This window comes from Pseudophryne corroboree, chromosome 5, assembly GCF_028390025.1.
Source record: "Pseudophryne corroboree isolate aPseCor3 chromosome 5, aPseCor3.hap2, whole genome shotgun sequence".
Lineage (NCBI taxonomy): Eukaryota > Metazoa > Chordata > Amphibia > Anura > Myobatrachidae > Pseudophryne > Pseudophryne corroboree.
In genome coordinates, this window is record NC_086448.1 from 802371108 (window position 1) to 802392735 (window position 21628).

The 21628-nt window shown below is 48.1% G+C and overlaps 1 protein-coding gene across 1 annotated transcript in view; it reads left to right on the plus strand.

The window, feature by feature from the left end:
- TNFRSF11B (TNF receptor superfamily member 11b) overlaps positions 1-7206 on the plus strand; it is a 68948-nt gene extending 61742 nt beyond the window's left edge. The window contains exon 5 of the mRNA XM_063924467.1: positions 4407-7206. Coding sequence (XP_063780537.1) covers positions 4407-4783 — 377 coding nt within the window. The 3' untranslated portion in view covers positions 4784-7206. The remainder of the gene's footprint in view (positions 1-4406) is intronic.
- The last annotated feature ends 14422 nt before the right edge of the window (positions 7207-21628 follow it).

Genomic DNA, 21628 nt, shown 5'->3' on the forward strand with positions numbered 1-21628 from the left:
TATGAAGGCTCTCCCGTATAAAGCTGAGGCCTTGTTTGGTGATGGGCTGGATGCGTTAGTCTCGGCGGCTACCGCAGGTAAGTCGACATTCTTGCCTTATGCTCCTACACCGGCAAAAAAGACACATCACTCTCACATACAGTCCTTTCGGACCAACAAATACAAAAAGGCCAAAGGTCTCCCCTTTTTTTGCAGGTAGGGGAAGGGGAAAAGGAAAGAAATCCACAGCGTATCCCAGATCGCAGGAGCAGAAGTCCACCCCTGCTTCTGCCAAATCTGTAGCGTAACGCTGGGTCTCCCTTGCGGGAGTCCGCTCGGGTGGGAGCAAATCTGAAACTTTTCAGACAAATCTGGATTCAATCTGACCTGGACCAATGGGTCTTACAAATAGTGTCCCATGGGTACAAACTAGAGTTTCAAGACGTCCCCCCATGCTGATTTTTCAAATCGACCTTGACAGCTTCTCTTTCGGGAAGAGAGGCAGTAACAACGGCAATTCAAAAATTATGCCAGGATCAGGTCATTGTCCTGGTACCCTTGGCACAGTAAGGAGAAGGTTTTTTTATTCAAGCCTCTTCGTAGTTCCGAAGCCGGACACCTCGGTCAGACCGATTTTAAACCTGAAAATCTGAATCTCTACCTGAAAAGGTTCAAGTTCAAGATGGAATCCCCGAGGGTAGGGATTTCCAGTCTGGAAGAGGGGAATTTCATGGTGTCAGTAGACATAAAAGATGCTTACTTGCATGTTCCCATTTATCCTCCTCACCAAGCTTATCTGAGATTCGCAGTACAGGATTGCCATTACCAGTTTCAGACGTTGCCGATCAGACTCTCCACGGCACCGAGGGTATTCACCAAGGTGATGGCGGAGATAATGGTCCTCCTTCGTTAAAAAGGAGTCAATATAATTCCTTATCTGGACAATCCCCTGATAAAAGCGAGATCCAGGGAACAGTTGGTGCAGAACATCGCACTCTCCCTGTCAATACTCCAACAACACGGTTGGATCATGAATTTTCCAAAGTCGCAGTTGGAACCGACGACAAGATTGTCTTTTTTAGGGATGATTCTGGACACAGAAGTACGGAGAGTATTTCTTCCAGTAGAAAAGGCTCTGGAAATCCAGAAAATGGTCAAACAAATATTGAAACCAACAAGCGTGTTGATCCATCAATGCATTCGGTTGTTGGGGAAAATGTTAGCGGCCTACAAGGCCATACAGTTTGGACGATTTCATGCCAGAATATTCCAGTGGGTCCTGTTGGACAAGTGGTCCGGATGCCACCAACACATACACCGGAAAATAATCCTGTCCCCCAAAGCCAGGATTTCGCTCCTATGGTGGCTACACAGTTCTCACCTACTAGAGGGACGCAGGTTTGGGATTCACGACTGGGTCCTAATAACCACGGATGCAAGTCTCCGAGGCTGTAGAGCTGTCACACATGGGGAAAGCTTCCAAAGAAAATGGTCAAGTCAGGAAGCCTGCCTTCACATAAACGTTCTGGAATTGAGAGCCATTTACAACGGCCTTTTACAAGTGATACATCTTCTTCAAGATCCCGTGCAGATCCAGTCGGACAATGTAACAGCAGTCGCGTACATAAACAGGCAAGGCGGAACGAAAAGCAGCGCGGCAATGGCAGAGGTGACAAGGATTCTGCTCTGGGCAGAAAGACATGTTAGAGCTCTGTCAGCAATTTTCATTCCAGGAGTGGACAACTGGGAAGAAGACTTCCTCAGCAGACACGATCTCCATCCAGGAGAGTGGGGCCTCCACCAAGAAGTCTTCGCAGACGTGACGAGTCTTTGGGGAGTTCCTCAAGTAGACATGATGGCATCTTGTCTAAAAAAGAAGCTTCAGAGATATTGTTCCAGGTCGAGAGACCCTCAAGCAATAGCAGTGGATACACTGGTGACCCAGTGGGTGTTTCGGTCGGTATATGTTTTCCCTCCACTTCCACTGATTCCAAAAGTTCTCAAAATAATAATAAGAACAAGAGTTTGAGCAATCTTCATTGCCCCAGACTGGCCAAGGAGGGCTTGGTATCCAGATCTTCAGGAGTTGCTCATAGAAGATCCTCGGCTTCTTCCTCCCCGGGAGGACCTACTACAGCAGGGGCCGTGTGTGTATCAAGACTTACCGCGGCTACGTTTGACAGCATGGCTGTTGAGCGTCGGATCCTAGCCCGAAAGGGTATTCCCAAGGAAGTCATCCCCACTCTTATTCAGGCCATGAAAGGAGTAACGTCTAAACATTACCACCGTATTTGGAGAAAATATGTGTCTTGGTGTGAAACCAAGAAGGCTCCTACGGAAGAGTTTGAGTTGGGATGTTTTCTCCATTTTCTGCAGGCTGGTGTGGATGCGGGCCTTAGATTGGGGTCAAGCAAGGTCCAGATTTCGGCCTTATAAGTTTTCTTTCAAAAACAATTGGCCTCCTTTCCAGAAGTTCAGATGTTCGTGAAAGGGGTTCTGCAAATCCAGCCTCCATTTGGTCCTCCAGTGGCACCATGGGACCTTAATGTGATGTTGCAGTTTCTTCAATCGGGTTGGTTTGAGCCTCTACAAGACATAGAGTTGAAGTTTCTCACTTGGAAAGTGGTGATGCTTTTGGCGTTGGCATCCGCAAGGCGGGTGTCTGAATTGGGGGCCTTGTCCCACAAGAGCCCTTACCTGATCTTCCATGAAGATAGGGCAGAGTTGAGAACTCGTCAACATTTTCTTCCAAAGGTGGTTTCCTCTTTCCACATAAACCAACCTATTGTGGTGCCAGTTGCTACTGACACATTCGCTGAATCAAAGAAGATTTATGTTGCTAGAACAGCTCGAATACGGAAAATAGAGGTTTTGTTTGTCCTGTATGCTCCCAACAAGGGCCCTCATTCCGAGTTGTTCGCTCGGTATTTTTCATCGCATCGCAGTGAAAATCCGCCTAGTACGCATGCGCAATGTTCGCACTGCGACTGCGCCAAGTAACTTTACTATGAAGAAAGTATTTTTACTCACGGCTTTTTCTTCGCTCCGGCGATCGTAATGTGATTGACAGGAAATGGGTGTTACTGGGCGGAAACACGGCGTTTCAGGGGCGTGTGGCTGAAAACGCTACCGTTTCCGGGAAAAACGCAGGAGTGGCCGGAGAAACGGTGGGAGTGCCTGGGCGAACGCTGGGTGTGTTTGTGACGTCAACCAGGAACGACAAGCACTGAAATGATCGCACAGGCAGAGTAAGTCTGGAGCTACTCTGAAACTGCTAAGTAGTTAGTAATCGCATTATTGCGAATACATCGGTCGCAATTTTAAGAAGCTAAGATTCACTCCCAGTAGGCGGCGGCTTAGCGTGTGTAACTCTGCTAAATTCGCCTTGCGACCGATCAACTCGGAATGAGGGCCAAGATTGGGTGTCCTGCTTCCAAGCAGACTATTGCGCGCTGGATCAGAGGTACGATTCAGCAAGCTAATTCTACGGCTGGATTGCCGTTACCGATGTCGGTGAAGGCCCATTCTACTAGGAAGGTGGGCTCCTCCTGGGCGGCTGCCCGGGGGGTCTCGGCATTACAACTTTGCCGAGCAGCTACTTGGTCAGGGTCAAACACATTTGCAAAATTCTACAAGTTTGACACCTTGGCCGATGAGGACCTAAAGTTTGGTCAATCGATGCTGCAGGGTCATCCGCACTCTCCCGCCCGTACTGGAGCTTTGGTATAGACCCCATGGTCTTGATGTCATCCCCAGCATCCTCTAGGACGTATGAGAAAATAGGATTTTGATAACCTACCGGTAAATCCTTTTCTCCTAGTCCATAGAGGATGCTGGGCACCCGTCCCAGTGCGTACTTTACCTGCAGTTTAGTTATTACAGTTACACAAGTTGTGTTATCTTGGTTTCAGCATGTTGCTGCAATTAGTTCATGCCTGTTGGCGTGTGTTATATTGAATGCCATGTGTGCGGCATGGTTGAGGGTGTGAGTTGGCAGTTGATAGATATCTCACCACTAGTTAAGTAATTCCTTTCCTCGAAATGTCAGTCTCCCTGGGCACAGTTCCTACAACTGAGGTCTGGAGGAGGGGCATAGAGGGAGGAGCCAGTTCACACTCAATGAAAAGTCTTTAGAGTGCCCATGTCTCCTGCTGATCCCGTCTATACCCCATGGTCTTGATGTCGTCCCCAGCATCCTCTACGGACTAGGAGAAAAGGATTTACCGGTAGGTTATCAAAATCCTATTTTCTGCAATCTCTTTTTCTCTTCTTCATAGCGCTGGGGGTGGGGGAAGGTACGGGAGCGTGTACTACAGTACAAACAAAAATTCAGAAACATAACTTTTTTCGGTGTTTAAGCCAACCGCAGCATCAGCTAATACACAACTATATTACCGGAACTTACGGTATACTCACTTTACTTGCAGATATAAACGCATGTGAAATGGGAGTTCAAAAGTATATCGGACACTTAAATGTGACGGCAAAACACCTGATGGCTTTAATGCAGAGCTTACCGGGAAAGCCAATAAAAAAGGAGGAAATCAAAGTCACCTTGAAGACATGCAACCGGGCAAGTCAAGTACCGAAACTTCTCAGTTTGTGGAGGAATAAAAATGACGGGGACACAATTGCAGCCCTCAGGCAGCTGAAAACGAAACAGCTGGAGAAAACATTACGCCGACAGATGAAGAAACTGTTGCACTTTATAAGCAGCGTTTCCATGTACAGGCTGTACCAGAAAATAGATCTGGAAATGAATGGCAACCAGGCGCAAGTGGTCAAGCTGGAGGCATTGTTGTGACCGCTAAATAAGTGACCTCCTGACCTTTCATCCTGTCTACGCCGTGCTGAAACCAGAGCCCTATTCTGGTATCTGTATAAGCTGTATTTATAGAAGTATTGTTTTTTTTTTAAATAATTAACTTCTTACTGAAAAGCCCTTTTATATACATGAACAATGTTGAAGGACGATGTTTCATTCACTCAGTGTTGCTTTTATGCCAGTGGTTTTATGAATGTGTATTTATGTCTGTGTTTTGGTCGCTTACACCAAAACTCCAATATTTATAAATTCCTATTAATTTAATGCTGAATTTAACTGGATACAAGATAATTTCAGGTACATATATACTTTTTTCTACTTTCTATTTATCAACCATTTTTAAGATTCTTCTCACTTTGTTCCGAGCAACTTTTTGTCGCTCGGAACAACAGTATATATATATACATACCTACTGTATTTACAGAGGGCGGGATGTATTAAAGGAAAAATGCGGTAAAACCCCCGTTTTGGTGGGTTTTACTGCATTTTCAAATGTACTATCACCCAACCGCCGCGTTTACGCCGATGAGATTATTGCCATGTCTGGATGGTGGCGATACCCTATAGGAGCCTATGGGATTCTTTTTGCCGGCTGCCGCAACCCACTGCAAATGCCGACCCCTGCCGCAGACGCCTCCCCCCCCTGCATACCTTCCTCCAGGAAGCCTGGATCCGGAAGGTAATCTCCTCCTCCCCCTAGCAACTCAGCCGGAGGTCCTTCTGGCTGCAGGGGGGAGGAGGAGGAGCCGGGGGCAGCCTGCTGCTGCTTCCCGGCGGTGAAGAGCCCTGGGAGGTGACGGAGACCCTCGCACACCACCTCACAGGTATTGCGGGGGGCCTCCGTCACCGCATTGCGATATTGATCGCATATGTTAGTACATATGCGACCAACATCACTGTGATGCGTGGCGAGGAGCGGCGATGTATCTTAATACATCCCGCCCAGAAAGAGAGAGATAGAAATATATTTTTATATTTGTCTTGATTTTAAGCATGCAAATTCAATAAATATAATGTTATACAGTTAAAACAGGTGAGTCAGTATGGAAGGAGATCAGATCACCCAGCTTAGGCACACTCTTTTGGTTAATGGGGTAAATTTACTAAGATGGGAGTTCTATTTAAGATGGGATGTTGCCAACCAATCAGATTCTAGGTATTATCTTCTAGAAGGTGTTAGATAAATGAGAAGTAGAATCTGATTGGTTGCTATGGACAGCATCCCATCTTGAATAGAACTCCCATCTTGGTAAATTTACCCGTTTTTCTTTTCAGCCATCACTGATAAATAGATCCTTTCTAAGCTTTTTGTTCTGCCATCAGAGGGCGCTGTTCTGTTACCATGTTGTAGAATGTCAATGTACTTACAGCAGATATAAAACATTAAACTTTAGTTTACGTTCAGTATTTAAGCTAAAGCTAAAAATGTCTTTGTGTATCTCAGCATTCCTTATACCAGACGTGTGTGTGTTACGTTACCACTAATCCTAATATATAATGGAATCAGAGCTGGATTAAGGCTTTTAGGGGTCTATTTACTAAGCCTTGGGTGGACAGAGATAAATTGCCAGCCAATCAGCTCCTAACTGCCATGTCACAGGCTGGGTTTGAAAAATGACAGTTAGGAGCTGATTCGCTGGTACTTTATCATCGTCCACTTTGGAGAACATTCAATACCTGCCGGATTCTTTTCAACGCAAAGGATCCGACAGGTCAGTATTCAATGAGCGGCCAAATCCGACTTTCGGATTTGGCCGCTCCCGACAGCCGCTCTTCACCCGTCCACGCTCCGTCCCCGCTCGTCTCCTCACCGGCGTCCCTGCTTATCTCCTCACCAACATCCTTGCTCATCTCCTCCCCAGCGTCCCCGCTGCTCGGCTCACATGGTCCCTCCTACCAGTCCTCGCTTCCCCATCTCATCTCCCCAGTTCTGACAATGTCAATCCGAGTTTAAAAAAAGTGGGATTGACATTGTCGGAACCGGGGCCAAAACCTGTCAGATTTATCTGCGGAACACGTGGATCCGCGGCTAATCCGACAATCCATGTGTTTTCCGACAAGTCGAAAAAACAGCCCCTATTGAATAGTTCGGAACACCTTCCGACCTAAACCTGTCGGAAACTACCGTCTTTCCGACAAGACGGCAGCTTCCGACACTTATTGAATACACCCCTTTATCTCCATCCAAGGCTTAGTAAATAGACCACCCCTAAGTTTGGGGGGGGGGATGAACATCGCTTCCCTAGCTGCTGAGCTGCCCTTCCTACCTTCACTGCAGCCCACACATGGGATAGTACCCGAAAAACAAGGTTGTCCTACCAAAACTGTGATATTTGGGGGATTGTATATGTGTATATATTTTCTCTTACGTCCTAGAGGATGCTGGGGACTCCGTAAGGACCATGGGGTAAAGACGGGCTCCGCAGGAGACATGGGCACTATAAAGAACTTTTAGTATGGGTGTGCACTGGCTCCTCCCTCTATGCCCCTCCTCCAGACCTCAGTTAGATACTGTGCCCAGAGGAGATAGGGTGCATTACAGGGAGCTCTCCTGAGTTTTCTCTGATAAAAGAATTTTGTTAGGTTTTTTATTTTCAGGGAGCACTGCTGGCAACAGACTCCCTGCATCGTGGGACTGAGGAGAGAGAAGCAGACCTACTTAAATGATAGGCTCTGCTTCTTAGGCTACTGGACACCATTAGCTCCAGAGGGAGTCGGAACACAGGTCTCACCCTGGAGTTCGTCCCGGAGCCGCGCCACCGTCCTCCTCGCAGAGCCGGAAGACAGAAGCCGGGTGAGTATGAGAAGAAAGAAGACTTTAAAGGCGGCAGAAGACTTCAGATCTTCCTGAGGTAAGCTCCCACACACATAACACACACAGGCACTGATGGGTGCAGGGCACAGGGGGGGCGCCTTGGGCAGCAATAAACCTCGTTTTTGGCAGAAATATGTATATTAGGCTGCGGAGGCAGCAAATAGATGATCCCCCGCCATTTTTATGAAAATTGAAGCTGGACCGAAGCCCGCCGCTGGAGGGGGCGGAGCTTGATCCCTCAGCACTAACCAGCGCCATTTTCTCCACAGAAGCTGCAGAGAACGCTGGCTCCCCGGACTCTCCCCTGCTGAACACATCAGAGGGCTGAAAAAAGAGGAGGGGGGCACATTACAGGCGCAGTGAGTGGGAATAGATATATTATATATATATATATATATATATATAAAAGCGCTATCTGGGTTTTTCCAGTGTCAGTTTGGCGCTGGGTGTGTGCTGGCATACTCTCTCTCTGTCTCTCCGAAGGGCCTGGTTGGGGAATTGTCCCCTTATAGGTATATCCCTGTGTGTGGGGGGTGTCGGTACGTGAGTGTCGGCATGTCTGAAGCGGAAGGCTTATCCAAGGAGGAGGTGGAGCAGATGAGTGGTGTGTCCCCGTCGGTAGTGCCGACTCAGGAATGGATGGATATGTGGCATATGTTAAATGCAAGTGTAGCATCATTACATAAGAGACTGGACAAAGCAGAGTCCAGGGAGTCGACAGGGGGTCAATCCACAGGTTGGACTGACTCACGGGGCCCGTCGGGGTATCAGAAGCATCCCTTCTCACAAATAGTAGACACAGATACCGACACGGACTCTGATTCCAGTGTCGACTATGATGAAGCAAGATTGCACCCTAGGGTGACAAAAAGTATTCAGTGCATGATTATTGCAATAAAAGATGCTTTGCATATCACTGATGAACCCGCTGTTCCCGACACGAGGGTACACATGTTTAAGGAAAAGAAGCAGGTAGTAAACTTTCCTCCATCTCATGAACTTAACGAGTTATGTGAAAAAGCTTGGGAAACTCCAGATAAGAGACTGCAGATTCCCAAAAGGGTTCTTATGGCGTACCCTTTCCCTACACAGGACAGGGTACGTTGGGAATCCTCTCCCACAGTGGACAAGGCTTTAACACGCCTATCCAAGAAGGTGGCGCTGCCGTCTCCTGACACAGCGGCCCTCAAGGAGCCTGCGGACCGCAGGCAGGAGACTACTTTAAAGTCTATTTATACACATACTGGTACTTTACTTAGACCGGCAATTGCGTCGGCATGGGTATGTAGTGCAGTAGCAGCTTAGACAGATACCCTGTCAGCTGACCTTGATACCCTAGACAGGGATACTATTTTGTTAACATTAGCCCATATTAAGGACGCGGTCTTATATATGAGAGACGCTCAAAGAGACATTGGATTGCTGGGTTCCAGAGCCAATGCCATGGCTATTTCTGCGAGACGATCCTTATGGATCTGCCAATGGACGGGTGATGCGGACTCAAAAAAGCATATGGAGGTCTTACCTTACAAGGGTGATGTGTTGTTTGGGGATGGTCTCGCGGACCTGGTTTCCACAGCTACCGCGGGTAAATCTACCTTTTTACCTTTTGTTCCCCAACAGCAAAAGAAACCTCCACAGTATCAGATGCAGTCCTTTCGGTCGCATAAGTCCAGAAGAGGTCGGGGCTCCTCTTTCCTCGCCAGAGGTAAGGGTAGAGGTAAGAGAACACCTGCTTCGGCTAGTTCCCAGGAGCAGAAGTCCTCCCCGGCTTCCACTAAGTCCACCGCATGACGCTGGGGCTCCCCTACGGGAGTCCGCACCGGTGGGGGCACGCCTTCGACTCTTCAGCCAAGTCTGGGTTCAGTCAGACGTGGATCCTTGGGTGAGGGAAATTGTTTCCCAGGGCTACAAGCTGGAATTCGAGGAGGTGCCCCCGCACCGGTTTTTCAAGTCGGCCTTACCAGCTTCTTCCCCAGAGAGGGAAGTAGTATTAGCTGCAATTCAAACGCTTTGTCAACAGCAAGTGATTGTCAGGGTTCCCCTGAACCACCAGGGAAAAGGATATTATTCGACCCTGTTTGTGGTCCCGAAGCCGGATGGTTCATTCAGACCCATTTTAAATCTAAAATCCCTAAACCTGTACTTGAAACGGTTCAAATTCAAGATGGAATCGCTCCGAGCTGTAATATCCAGCCTGGAAGGGGGGGATTTTATGGTGTCGCTAGACATAAAGGAGGCTTACCTTCATGTCCCCATATATCCCTCGCATCAGGAGTACCTGAGATTCGCTGTACAGTATTGTCATTACCAGTTTCAGACGTTGCCGTTTGGGCTTTCCACGGCCCCGAGGATTTTCACCAAGGTAATGGCGGAAATGATGGTGATCCTGCGCAGGCAAGGAGTCACAATTATCCCATACTTGGACGATCTCCTGGTAAAGGCGAGATCAAAAGATCAATTACTGAAGAACATGTCACTCTCTCTGAGAGTGCTTCAGCAACACGGTTGGATTCTCAATCTGCCAAAGTCACAGTTGGTTCCAACAACTCGACTATCGTTCCTAGGCATGATACTGGACACGGAACGAAAGAAGGTTTTTCTCCCGTTGGAAAAAGCCCAGGACCTCCAGAACATGGTCAGAGACCTGCTAAAGCCAAAAAGAGTGTCAGTTCATCAATGCACTCGAGTTCTGGGGAAAATGGTGGCAGCATACGAGGCCATTCCCTTTGGCAGGTTCCATGCAAAGACGTTTCAATGGGACCTTCTGGACAAGTGGTCCAGGTCCCATCTACAAATACATCAGAAAATAACACTGTACTGCCATATACAACGGTCTTCGACAAGCGGAGGGTCTTCTTCGCAACCTACCGGTTCTGATTTAATCAGACAATGTCACAGCCGTGGCTCACGTGAACCGCCAAGGCGGGACAAGGAGCAGAGTTGCGATGGTGGAAGCCACCAGGATTCTTCGCTGGGCGGAAAATCACGTAAGCGCTCCGTCAGCTGTCTTCATTCCGGGAGTGGACAACTGGGAAGCAGACTTCCTCAGCAGACACGACCTCCATCCAGAAGAGTGGGGACTTCATCAAGAAGTCTTTGCAGAGATAACTGGTCTCTGGGGACTTCCTCAAATAGACATGATGGCGTCGCGCCTCAACAAGAAGCTTCGGAGGTATTGTGCCAGGTCTCGGGACCCTCAGGCAGTAGCAGTAGACGCCCTGGTGACACCATGGGTGTTTCAGTCGGTCTATGTTTTTCCTCCTCTTCTTCTCATCACAAAAGTGTTGAGGCTCATAAGACAAAAGAGAGTACAGTCGATACTCATTGTTCCAGACTGGCGTCGAAGGGCCTGGTACTCAGATCTTCAGGAAATGCTCACAGAAGATCCTTGGCCCCTTCCTCTCAGGGAGGACCTGTTGCAGCAGGGGCCCTGCGTATTCCAAGACTTACCGCGGTTGCGTTTGACGGCATGGTGGTTGAACGCCGAATCCTAGCTGAGAAAGGTATTCCGGAGGAGGTCATACCTACTCTGATAAAGGCTAGGAAGGAGGTGACGGCGAAACATTATCACCGTATCTGGCGGAAATATGTCTCTTGGTGTGAAACCAAGAATGCTCCTACGGAAGATTTCCATCTGGGTCGTTTTCTCCACTTCCTATTGACAGGAGTGGATATGGGCCTGAAGTTGGGTTCTGTTAAGGTACAGATTTCGTCCCTATCTATATTCTTTCAGAAGTAATTGGCTTCTCTTCCAGAAGTCCAGACTTTTGTTAAGGGAGTGCTGCACATCCAGCCTCCTTTTGTGCCCCCAGTGGCACCATGGGACCTTAACGTGGTGTTACGGTTCCTTAAATCTCACTGGTTTGAACCCCTTCAAACGGTTGAATTAAAATTTCTCACCTGGAAGGTGGCATCTGCAAGGCGTGTATCAGAATTGGCGGCCTTGTCTCACAAGAGCCCCTACTTGATTTTTCATGTGGATAGAGCGGAATTGAGGACTCGGGTTAGGAAAACAGAGGCTCTGTTTATCCTGTATGCAGCCAACAAGATTGGCGTACCTGCTTCAAAGCAGACTATTGCTCGCTGGATCTGTAACACGATTCAGCAGGCTTATGCTACGGCTGGATTGCCGTTACCAAATTCGGTAAAGGCCCATTCCACTAGGAAGGTGGGCTCTTCTTGGGCGGCTGCCCGAGGCGTCTCGGCTTTACAGCTTTGCCGAGCAGCTACTTGGTCGGGTTCAAACACTTTTGCTAAATTCTATAAGTATGATAACCTGGCTGACGAGGACCTCGCATTTGCTCAGTCGGTGCTGCAGAGTCATTCACACTCTCCCGCCCGATTGGGAGCTTTGGTATAAACCCCATGGTCCTTACGGAGTCCCCAGCATCCTCTAGGACGTAAGAGAAAATAAGATTTTAAACCTACCGGTAAATCTTTTTCTCCTAGTCCGTAGAGTATGCTGGGCGCCCATCCCAGTGCGGACTTACTCTGCAAGACTTGTATATAGTTATTGCTTACATAAGGGTTATGTTACAGTTGGAATCGGTCTTTGACTGATGCTGTAATTTGGTCATACTGTTAACTATTTATGTGTATTCCAGGTTATATGGTATGATTGGTGTGGGCTGGTATGAATCTTGCCCTTAGATGAACAAAATCCTTTCCACGTATTGTCCATCTCCTCTGGGCACAGTTCTCTGAGGTCTGGAGGAGGGGCATAGAGGGAGGAGCCAGTGCACACCCATACTAAAAGTTCTTTATAGTGCCCATGTCTCCTGAGGAGCCCGTCTATACCCCATGGTCCTTACGGAGTCCCCAGCATCCTCTACGGACTAGGAGAAAAAGATTTACCGGTAGGTTTAAAATCTTATTTTTATATATATATATATATATATATATGTATATATATATATATATATATATATATATACACACACAGCCGCACACATATACACATATATACAGTCACACACATATACACATACCTACGTACTGTCACACACACATATATACAGTCACAAATATACAGTACATACTGTAGTTATACATATACAGTGCACACATACTGTCACACACATATACACATACATACCTAAAGTCACATACATAAACATACCCTGTTACACATATATACACATTCAATACACATACACATATATACACATACAAATGTAGTAGCCCTCATTGTTGCCATGATGCATACGCACACGCATTGCAGGAGCGCCCGTGTATGACGTGTGGTGGGGTGAGGCAGAGCATTTCCTGTCATACTAATATTTGTGTCTGAGTTTTGACTGTATAAAGTATATGAAAAATACAAATATACACATACATATATATACAGTCACACACATATACAGTACATAGAGTCACACACACACACATACACACATATATATATACACAGTATATACACATATAAACACTCCCCTTAATCCAGCTCTGACATCAATGTATACACACACAGTATATAAAAGTTCACCCTGCAAATTACAGACCTTTTAGGAGTCAGTAGTTTCCCTGGATGGTGTGCATAGGATAAATATATCCGTTTATACCTATGTCCACATACCTGATAAATTCCTCTAACCTTTACACATACAATATTGTGAAAGCCATGATGTATATGCAAACATTGTATGTTAGGTTCAGTGGTCGGTAGCACTGTCTACTCAGAGATATATAGATTGTGGCGTTAGGTAACAAATACAAAACTCCATGGATTTTGTTTGTATGTTTTTCATTGTCCTAATAAATGTTTTACATGAAAAGATACAGTGTGTAGTAGTGTTACATCATTTCTTCATTCGTTTTTCATTCAATTGTATTTTTATGCTTGGTTATTTCCATGCAGGCGTGTACCAGACATACGTGTCAGCACCTGAGTATAGTATACTGGTGCTCTAGGTTATTACTGAAGTCATTCTACCATATTGTGTCTCAGTCTACGTAGACTATTACACCTGAAACAGATATAGGTCACTGTCAAAATACACACTTGTGTTTTAGGGTCTTGATTCCATCCTATTTGTCCCCTTGCCGATATTTCACGTGTCCCTGCCTGAAACGCACAGAGTTGGACTGGCCCACAGGGGAACAGGTAAGCAGTGCCGTAACTAGCCATTTTAGCGCTGTGTGCAAGAAACGACAGTGGCGCCCCCCCCCCCCCATGTAAGACAGGGGCAGTGCGCGCCGCAGGCGCGTGAAAAATTTATAGGGGCGTGGCTTCACGGGGAAGGGGCGTGGCCACAAAATAACAGCAATTCATACTACGGTGCACAGTAGTCTACATTATTCAAATTACGCTGCACAGTAGCGCCACTACACCAGGTAGAGCCCCTTTTATACATTACAGCAGACAGCGTCCCCCTTTTTACACATTACGGCAGCCAGTCCCCCTCTTTACACATTGCGGCAGCCAGGCCCCCTCTTTACACATTGCGGCAGCCAGGCACCCTTTTTACACATTGCGGCAGCCAGACCCCCTTTTTATACATTGTGGCAGCCAGTTCCCCTTTTTACACATTGCGGCAGCCAGGACCCCATTTTACACATTGCGGCAGCCAGGACCCCATTTTACACATTGCGGCAGCCAGGACCCCCCCTTTTTACACATTACGGCAGCCAGTCCCCCTTTTTACACATTGCGGCAGCCAGGACCCCATTTTACACATTGCGGCAGCCAGTCCCCCTTTTTACACATTGCGGCAGCCAGGACCCCATTTTACACATTGCGGCAGCCAGGCCCCCTTTTTACACATTGCGGCAGCCAGACCCCCTTTTTATACATTGCGGCAGCCAGGACCCCTTTTTACACATTGCGGCAGACGGTGTCCCCCTGAGAGAGAGAGAGAGAGAGAGAAAGAGAGAGAGAGAAAGAGAAAGAGAGAGAGAGAGAGAGAGAGAGAGAGACATACTTACCTTCTCCCCGCTGACAGGCTCCTCGTGCAGCTCCCTCTCGGTGCAGGCTGTGTGAGGCGAGAAGGAGGAGGAGGGAGGGGGAGCAGGGAGCCGCAGCAGCGCTATTTGATTGGTAGTAAGCGCCGCTGCAGCATCCCCCTCTCCTTCTGTATTGGTTGCCTGGCGCTGCTGTGGATGCTGGGATGAAGGAACCGCATCCCAGCATCCATAGCAGCGCCGGGCAGCCAATACAGAAGGAGAGGGGGATGCTGCAGCGGCGCTTACTACCAATCAAATAGCGCTGCTGCGGCTCCCTGCTCCCCCTCCCTCCTCCTCCTTGAACCTGGCGCTGGTCTCTCTCCTCCAGCGCGGCGCACGGCGCACACAGAGGCGGCATGTAATGAGTCAATTTGACTCATTACATGCCGCTGCCCGTTGCGCCCCCAGGGCAACTGCACTGTGTGCCAAGCCCCCTTGGCACACACGTAGTTACGGCCCTGCAGGTAGGCCCCACTACCTGTGTTCCCTCCTCCTCCTCTAGGGATCAGGTTCCAGTCTCTATCCTAGTGCACATGAATTATGCATTACACATATGTTACATTATACTTCATAAGAACATGGGGGGTAATTCCAAGTTGATCGCAGCAGGACATTTTTTAGCAGTTGGGCAAAACCATGTGCACTGCAGGGGGGGCAGATATAACATTTGCAGAGAGAGTTAGATTTGGGTGTGGTGACTTCAATCTGCAATCTAAATTGCAGTGTAAAAATAAAGCAGCCAGTATTTACCCTGCACAGAAACAAAATAACCCACCCAAATCTAACTCTCTCTGCAAATGTTATATCTGCCCCCCCTGCAGTGCACGTGGTTTTGCCCAACTGCTAAAAAATTTCCTGCTGCGATCAACTTGGAATTACCCCCATGGTTTATTATATATTTACCAAGGGGAACAGAACATGTACTCTGTAATGGTTAGCCAAACCTCTGTGGTGGCAGGCCACACGCTTACGCATGGGCCCCTACAACAGCATTCCCCCAGTGGGCCCTTCATTCCCCAGTACGACACTGGAAACGCAACCCCAAAGCATAACAGATACACCCCCCCATTCATAGTGGTAGGAGAGGTGAACTTTTCTTCAAAGTCCTAGTTCATCAACTACATGTTCGTTTTACCCGGAACTTTGTTTAAAAACATTTCTGGATAATCCCAGCATTGTTTTACATACATTGTACATTGGCTTTTGTGATGAGGTCATAAGAAATGGCCCTTCAAAATTTTGCAATGGGACTCAAATTTCCAGATACGCCCCTGCCTGGACATGTGCAATAGGTCATGTGTTGCTGGCTTATATCAGCTGAAGACAGACAATGCTGTAGCAGTTACATACCACTTATAAGCTATTTGTAAGAGACCCAACACGCGAGGTCATGTGATGTGCCAAGCAGTTTGCCGATTAATTTAACTTTGGCATAGTGTTTGGTAAAGACATAAAACCAATTATTATATGAGTAAGCCAGTACTCATGCAGCAGATTGGCTTGTCCGTCTGCATCACAAGCTTCGGTTTCCACATATAGCACCAAATGGACACACACATAAAAATCAGTTTATATTCCTCATTCCATTTAATAATCTGTCATTACTGGATTTTTTGACCATATTTTGCCTGAAAAAATGTTCAATAACATCTATATTAGATGTAGAAGGTGTATTAGGCAGGAATGGGCAAACAACCTGTATGTAGCCCACCGGACAGCCTCGTCTAGCCCGCTGACTCCGGCCCTGCCCCCAGCTGCTACGGTGAGATATGCCTCCCCTACCATATTGTTCCGCATGCTCCGGGCTGCACCGCCCCCTCTGGCGCACCAACCCATACAATACTTCAATGTACCGGCCGGGCTAGCACTGTAAAGACTTAGGGGGTCTATTTACTAAATCTTGGAGAGAGATAAAGTGCAGAGAGATAAAGTACCAGCCAATCAGCTCCTGTTATTTTTCAAACATATCCTCTTACATGGCAATTACGAACTGATTGGCTGGCACTTTATCTCTCTCTTTATCTCATCTCTCTCCGAGGCTTAGTACATAGACCTTTTAGGGATCTATGTACTAGGCCTTGGAAAGAGATAAAGCGAACGAAGATACAGTACCAGCCAATCAACTCCTCACTGCCATTTTACGGGCCGTGTTTGAAAAATGACAAGAGCTGATTGGCCGGTACTTTATCTCTCTCCACTTTATATCTCTCCAAGGCTTAGTACATAGGGGCCAGAGACCCCAAAATAACTTGTTTGCGGCCCTCTGCTGTTTACCAAAATCTGTCATATGGCCCCCCAGTTGAAATAATTGTCTACCCCTGGTATAAGGGGCTATAAAGTGCCGAAACATTAAGGGCCAAATGTAATAGAGTGAGAGTTTCAGAAAGTGAGAGATTTGGTAAGGTTTTTCAGGTTTTCTTAAAGTGGCAATCATTAATACCCCTTTCAGACAGAGAAAAGAACCCCGGTCATTTTCCGACTCCTGAAGGGTCGACCCAGGATTTTTTTCTGTCTGAAAGGGTCAGCACGGGACTGAGTTCCCGGGAATTCAACCCAGGAATTTACCTGGGTTTTTCCCGCCTTTTACACGGGTTGCCGGATGTCTGAAAGGATCCGACCCGGTATTTTAGAAACGGGTCGCGGCTGACAGCACTAATTGGCTGAGCTGGCGGGGCACTGGCGATTGGCTGAGCAGCAGGGTCTCTCTGATTGGCTGAGCGGGCGTGGCGCTGCCGCTGGCATCTGAGGTCATCTTTATGCTGCAGGGGAGACGGAGGGAGACAGCATGGCGCATTGGAAGGAGGAAGAAATCAGGGAGCTACTTTCTGTGAGAGGGGAGGAGGAGATCCGGAAGCAGATCACTGGGACAGTGAAAGACGCCACAGTGTACACCAACATCGCCATGATACTTACCTCAAAGGGCATTGTGCGGACACAGCAGCAGGTAGTGAATAAATTAAAAGCTCTGCTCAAATACTACAACAAAGTTCACGACCACAACAGGAGGAAAAGTGGTGCTGCTAGAATGGAGTGGCTTTACTACGATCAGTGCAATAAGTGTTTGGCAATTCTGCACTGGTTAATCCCATCATCCAGTTGTGCGTCCTCACGAAGCACTACCCCAGAGAGCAGACAATCCATCCCACTGACGCCACCAATGCTGTATGATGACATCACTGAGATCATTGACACCGATCCGCCGGCTGCCGTAGGGGACCCAGTCACCGATACTATCGAGGTTGATACCAGTGGAAGCAGCACAGGGACTCCGGCTGGGACACCGACTTCTGCGCAGACTGAGGCGCCAAAGTTGCGGAGGAAGAGTAAGTTTTTTTGCTTTTATTTTACACACACTTAAGATTTTTCTTATATTTAAAATCCAGTATATAGTATGGGCCGTATTCCACAATGATGTTGTTTGCACTTGTTATTGTTTTTGAATGCTGCGTTACACATTCAGTTCCTGTCTGTTTCTGTATTTCAACAATATCAGAAGGCCATATTAGCTGTTGCACCATTTATCAGTAATAACGACTGCTAACAACATCATAGGTCACACTGCACGCTAATAGCACGAAGAAAGGAGACATCGTGCATAGCATGCAGTGTTTGTACAATTGCGCACTTCCATGATATCTTTGTCATGACCAATACAAAAAAATTTAATGTTGCAGTGTGAAGCTAGTGCGCAGGAGGAAGAAGGCCTCAAGCACATATATGCTGACATCACTGCTATTTGCTATTTTAAATATGTTGTTTTCCTTTCATTTCTAGTCTTTGACGTCCCAGAACGGAAGAAAAAAACGTCAAAGATGGAGCAAGCTACGCGCGTTATGACAACAATCCTAGTCAACCAGCTGCGAGAATCCGATGCAGAAATGCAGGCACAGGAGGATGCCCGACTACAACGCTTTTTTGACAACGAGAAAGAGCAACTTGTGGGTATGCATCAACGCATTTCTAGGGAGAACAGAGAGGCACAAATTTCCTTCCTTAACGGTCTGGTGTCTAGATTATACAATCCGCACCCTCTACACCCTTATCCAGTGTATACTCCTCCTCAATATTCTCAGGGCAATTTTGCAAACTACCAGCATCATAGCAGAGGCATGCAGTTTATGGCAACAAACCACTCAAATCAACGTACTGCTACTCCACATAATGGCCCTCATTCCGAGTCGTTCGCTCGGTAATTTTCTTCGCATCGCAGCGTTTTTCTGCTTAGTACGCATGCGCAATGTTCGCACTGCGACTGCGCCAAGTAAATTTGCTATGAAGATAGTTTTTTTACTCACGGCTTTTTCTTCGCTCCGGCGAACGTAATGTGATTGACAGGAAATGGGTTTTACTGGGCGGAAACACGGCGTTTTATGGGCGTGTGGATGAAACCGCTACCGTTTCCGGAAAAAACGCAGGAGTGGCTGGAGAAACGGGGGAGTGTCTGGGCGAACGCTGGGTGTGTTTGTGACGTCAAACCAGGAACGACAAGCACTGAACTGATCGCAGATGCCGAGTAAGTCTGAAGCTACTCTGAAACTGCTAAGTAGTTTGTAATCGCAATATTGCGAATACATCGTTCGCAATTTTAAGAAGCTAAGATTCACTCCCAGTAGGCGGCGGCTTAGCGTGTGTAACTCTGCTAAAATCGCCTTGCGAGCGAACAACTCGGAATGAGGGCCAATATTCCAGAGGGCACAGTGAATACTACTAACTATGGCGCAGTGCATAGTTATCTAGATGGCACAGCAAATAATTTATCACACGACCCAGCGCCTAGCAGTCCACATGTCAATAAGCAGACCAGTCCTGAAGTTACAATGCATAGCAGTCCACATGAAAGAGTGCATAGATGGCACAGGGCATAATACTACAAATGACACTGTGTATACCAATCCAGATGCCACAGTGAATAATACTCCACATGGCACTGAGAATAATTATCCAGATGTCACAACTCTCACCCGTCCACTGGGCAGCACTTCGTACAGACAGTTGTAAATAATGCCAAGTGTCCGGTCCATAGCTGGCCATTACCTCAGCCACTTCTACAGATAGGGGTGTACGTGTAGCAAAATGTACAAGCATTATGCCCTCTATTTATGTGCCTACAGTGGCAAATAATATTTATTCTTTGTCTTTAGTCTTTTTGAAATTGTACATGTGTATTCAGCACTTTACAGGCCTGTCAAGTGTCCGGCCCATAGCTGGCCATTACCTCAGCCAATTCTTTAAATGGGGGTGTAAGTTAAGCAAACTGTAAAAGAATTCTACCCTCTATTTATGTGCCTACAGTGGCAAATAATCTTTTTTTCTTCTTCTTTAATGTTTTTAAGAATGATGTTTAAAGAATTCGATGGCCAAATAGGACTGAGAATAAATAAGCGTCCTGGTTTTTTAAAAGAAGGAAGCCTGGGGCAAGGAATGGGAGAAAGGGGGAGGGGAGGGGGAAGGGGAGGATAGAGCAGGTAGCATAGCAGCATCCTGTAGGAAAAAGGGGAGGAGAGTTACCTGGGAGGTACAAAAGACCAGGAATGCCAGGCAGGCTCCCTCTTTCATGCTGAACAAGGATCCAAGAAGGCCAAGAAGACCCTCACAGCTCCTGGAATCAAGGAAAGAAATAAGTACATTTTCAATTATTAATCCTCCCCGCGCTCCCCCTCTCCTACGCTGCAGATATAACCACTCTGCAGAAGTACACCACAACCCACATTCAAATACCCCTCCATACTCTGTTTATATCAGGTCATATTCAAGCACATAGGCGTGCGCAGAACATTTTATTAGGGGGTGCACCATCGGAGGGGTGTGTTTGGCACCACCTACTAGGTGTGTCTAGCACCGCCTATTGGGCGTGTCTAGCACTGCTTGTTGGCACTCAAAGCAATATAAACATATGCCCCCAGCGGTGCACCCTACTCAATACCCCCAGCGGTGCCAGATACACAATTGCCCCCAGCGGTGCCAGATACACACTTGTCCCCAGTGGTGCCAGATACACACATGTTCCTAGAGGTGCCAGATACACACTTGCCCCCAGTGGTGCCAGATACACACATGTTCCTAGAGGTGCCAGATACACAAATGCCCCCAGCGGTGCCAGATACATAAATGCCACCAGCGGTGCCAGATACATAAATGCCACCAGCGGTGCCAGATACATAAATGCCACCAGCGGTGCCAGATACATATGCCCCCATTTGTGCTCACCCTCCTCTGTTGCCAGTGCCACCCCATTTCTGTCTCTGATGCTGAGGGGAGGAGAGCGCAGTGCGCGTCTCTCCTGTGCCTCACTTCACTGAGTCCCTGGCTGTCTCCGGCGGACATTTGAAATATGGCGCCGGCTTGTGAGCCAATCAAAGCTCACGGGCCGGCAGCCAATCAAGAGCCGGTCTGCGAGCTCTGATTGGCTGACAGCCGAGAGACATTGTAAATGACTGCCGGAGACGGGGACACACAGTGAGGGACAGGAGAGGCGCGCTCAGCGCTCTCCTCCCTTCAAGTTCAGCATCAGACTGAGATGGGAATCAGCGGCAGCAGCACCAGGCATGCGTGTGTGTGCAGGGGGTGCCGGACATTAGGGGGTGCCTGTGCGCACCAGGCACCCCCTGTGCGCACGCCTATGTTCAAGCACTTCCACAAACGCGGTGCTATCAGCCAGCGCCCCCCCCCCCCCCCCCCCCCCGGCAGCATGCCCAGGCCTAGGAGGAATGCCCCCCCCCCCCCCCCCGGCGACTCATTCAGGCAGATGCGACCATGTCCACGCCAGCGCGAGGCGCAGCACCCCCCCAAGGGCCCCGGCCGGGGACGGCGGGACCACCGCCCGCTTCACCCCTCCATACGTGGCTATCGCGCGGCGGGCCCGAAGCAGGCTCCGGCGCGCCAGCTCACAGCCCGTCGCAGGGCACGCCCCCTCCTTCCGGCGCCGAGCGATCGCGTCACGCTCGGCGCCGCGCAGCAGCAGCCGCATATCACGGCTCCGGCGGGACAGGCCCCACCGCCGGAGCCCGTGCATACACCCCCCGCGATGCTGCACATGAACAACCCGTACCCACCCATGCTGGTAC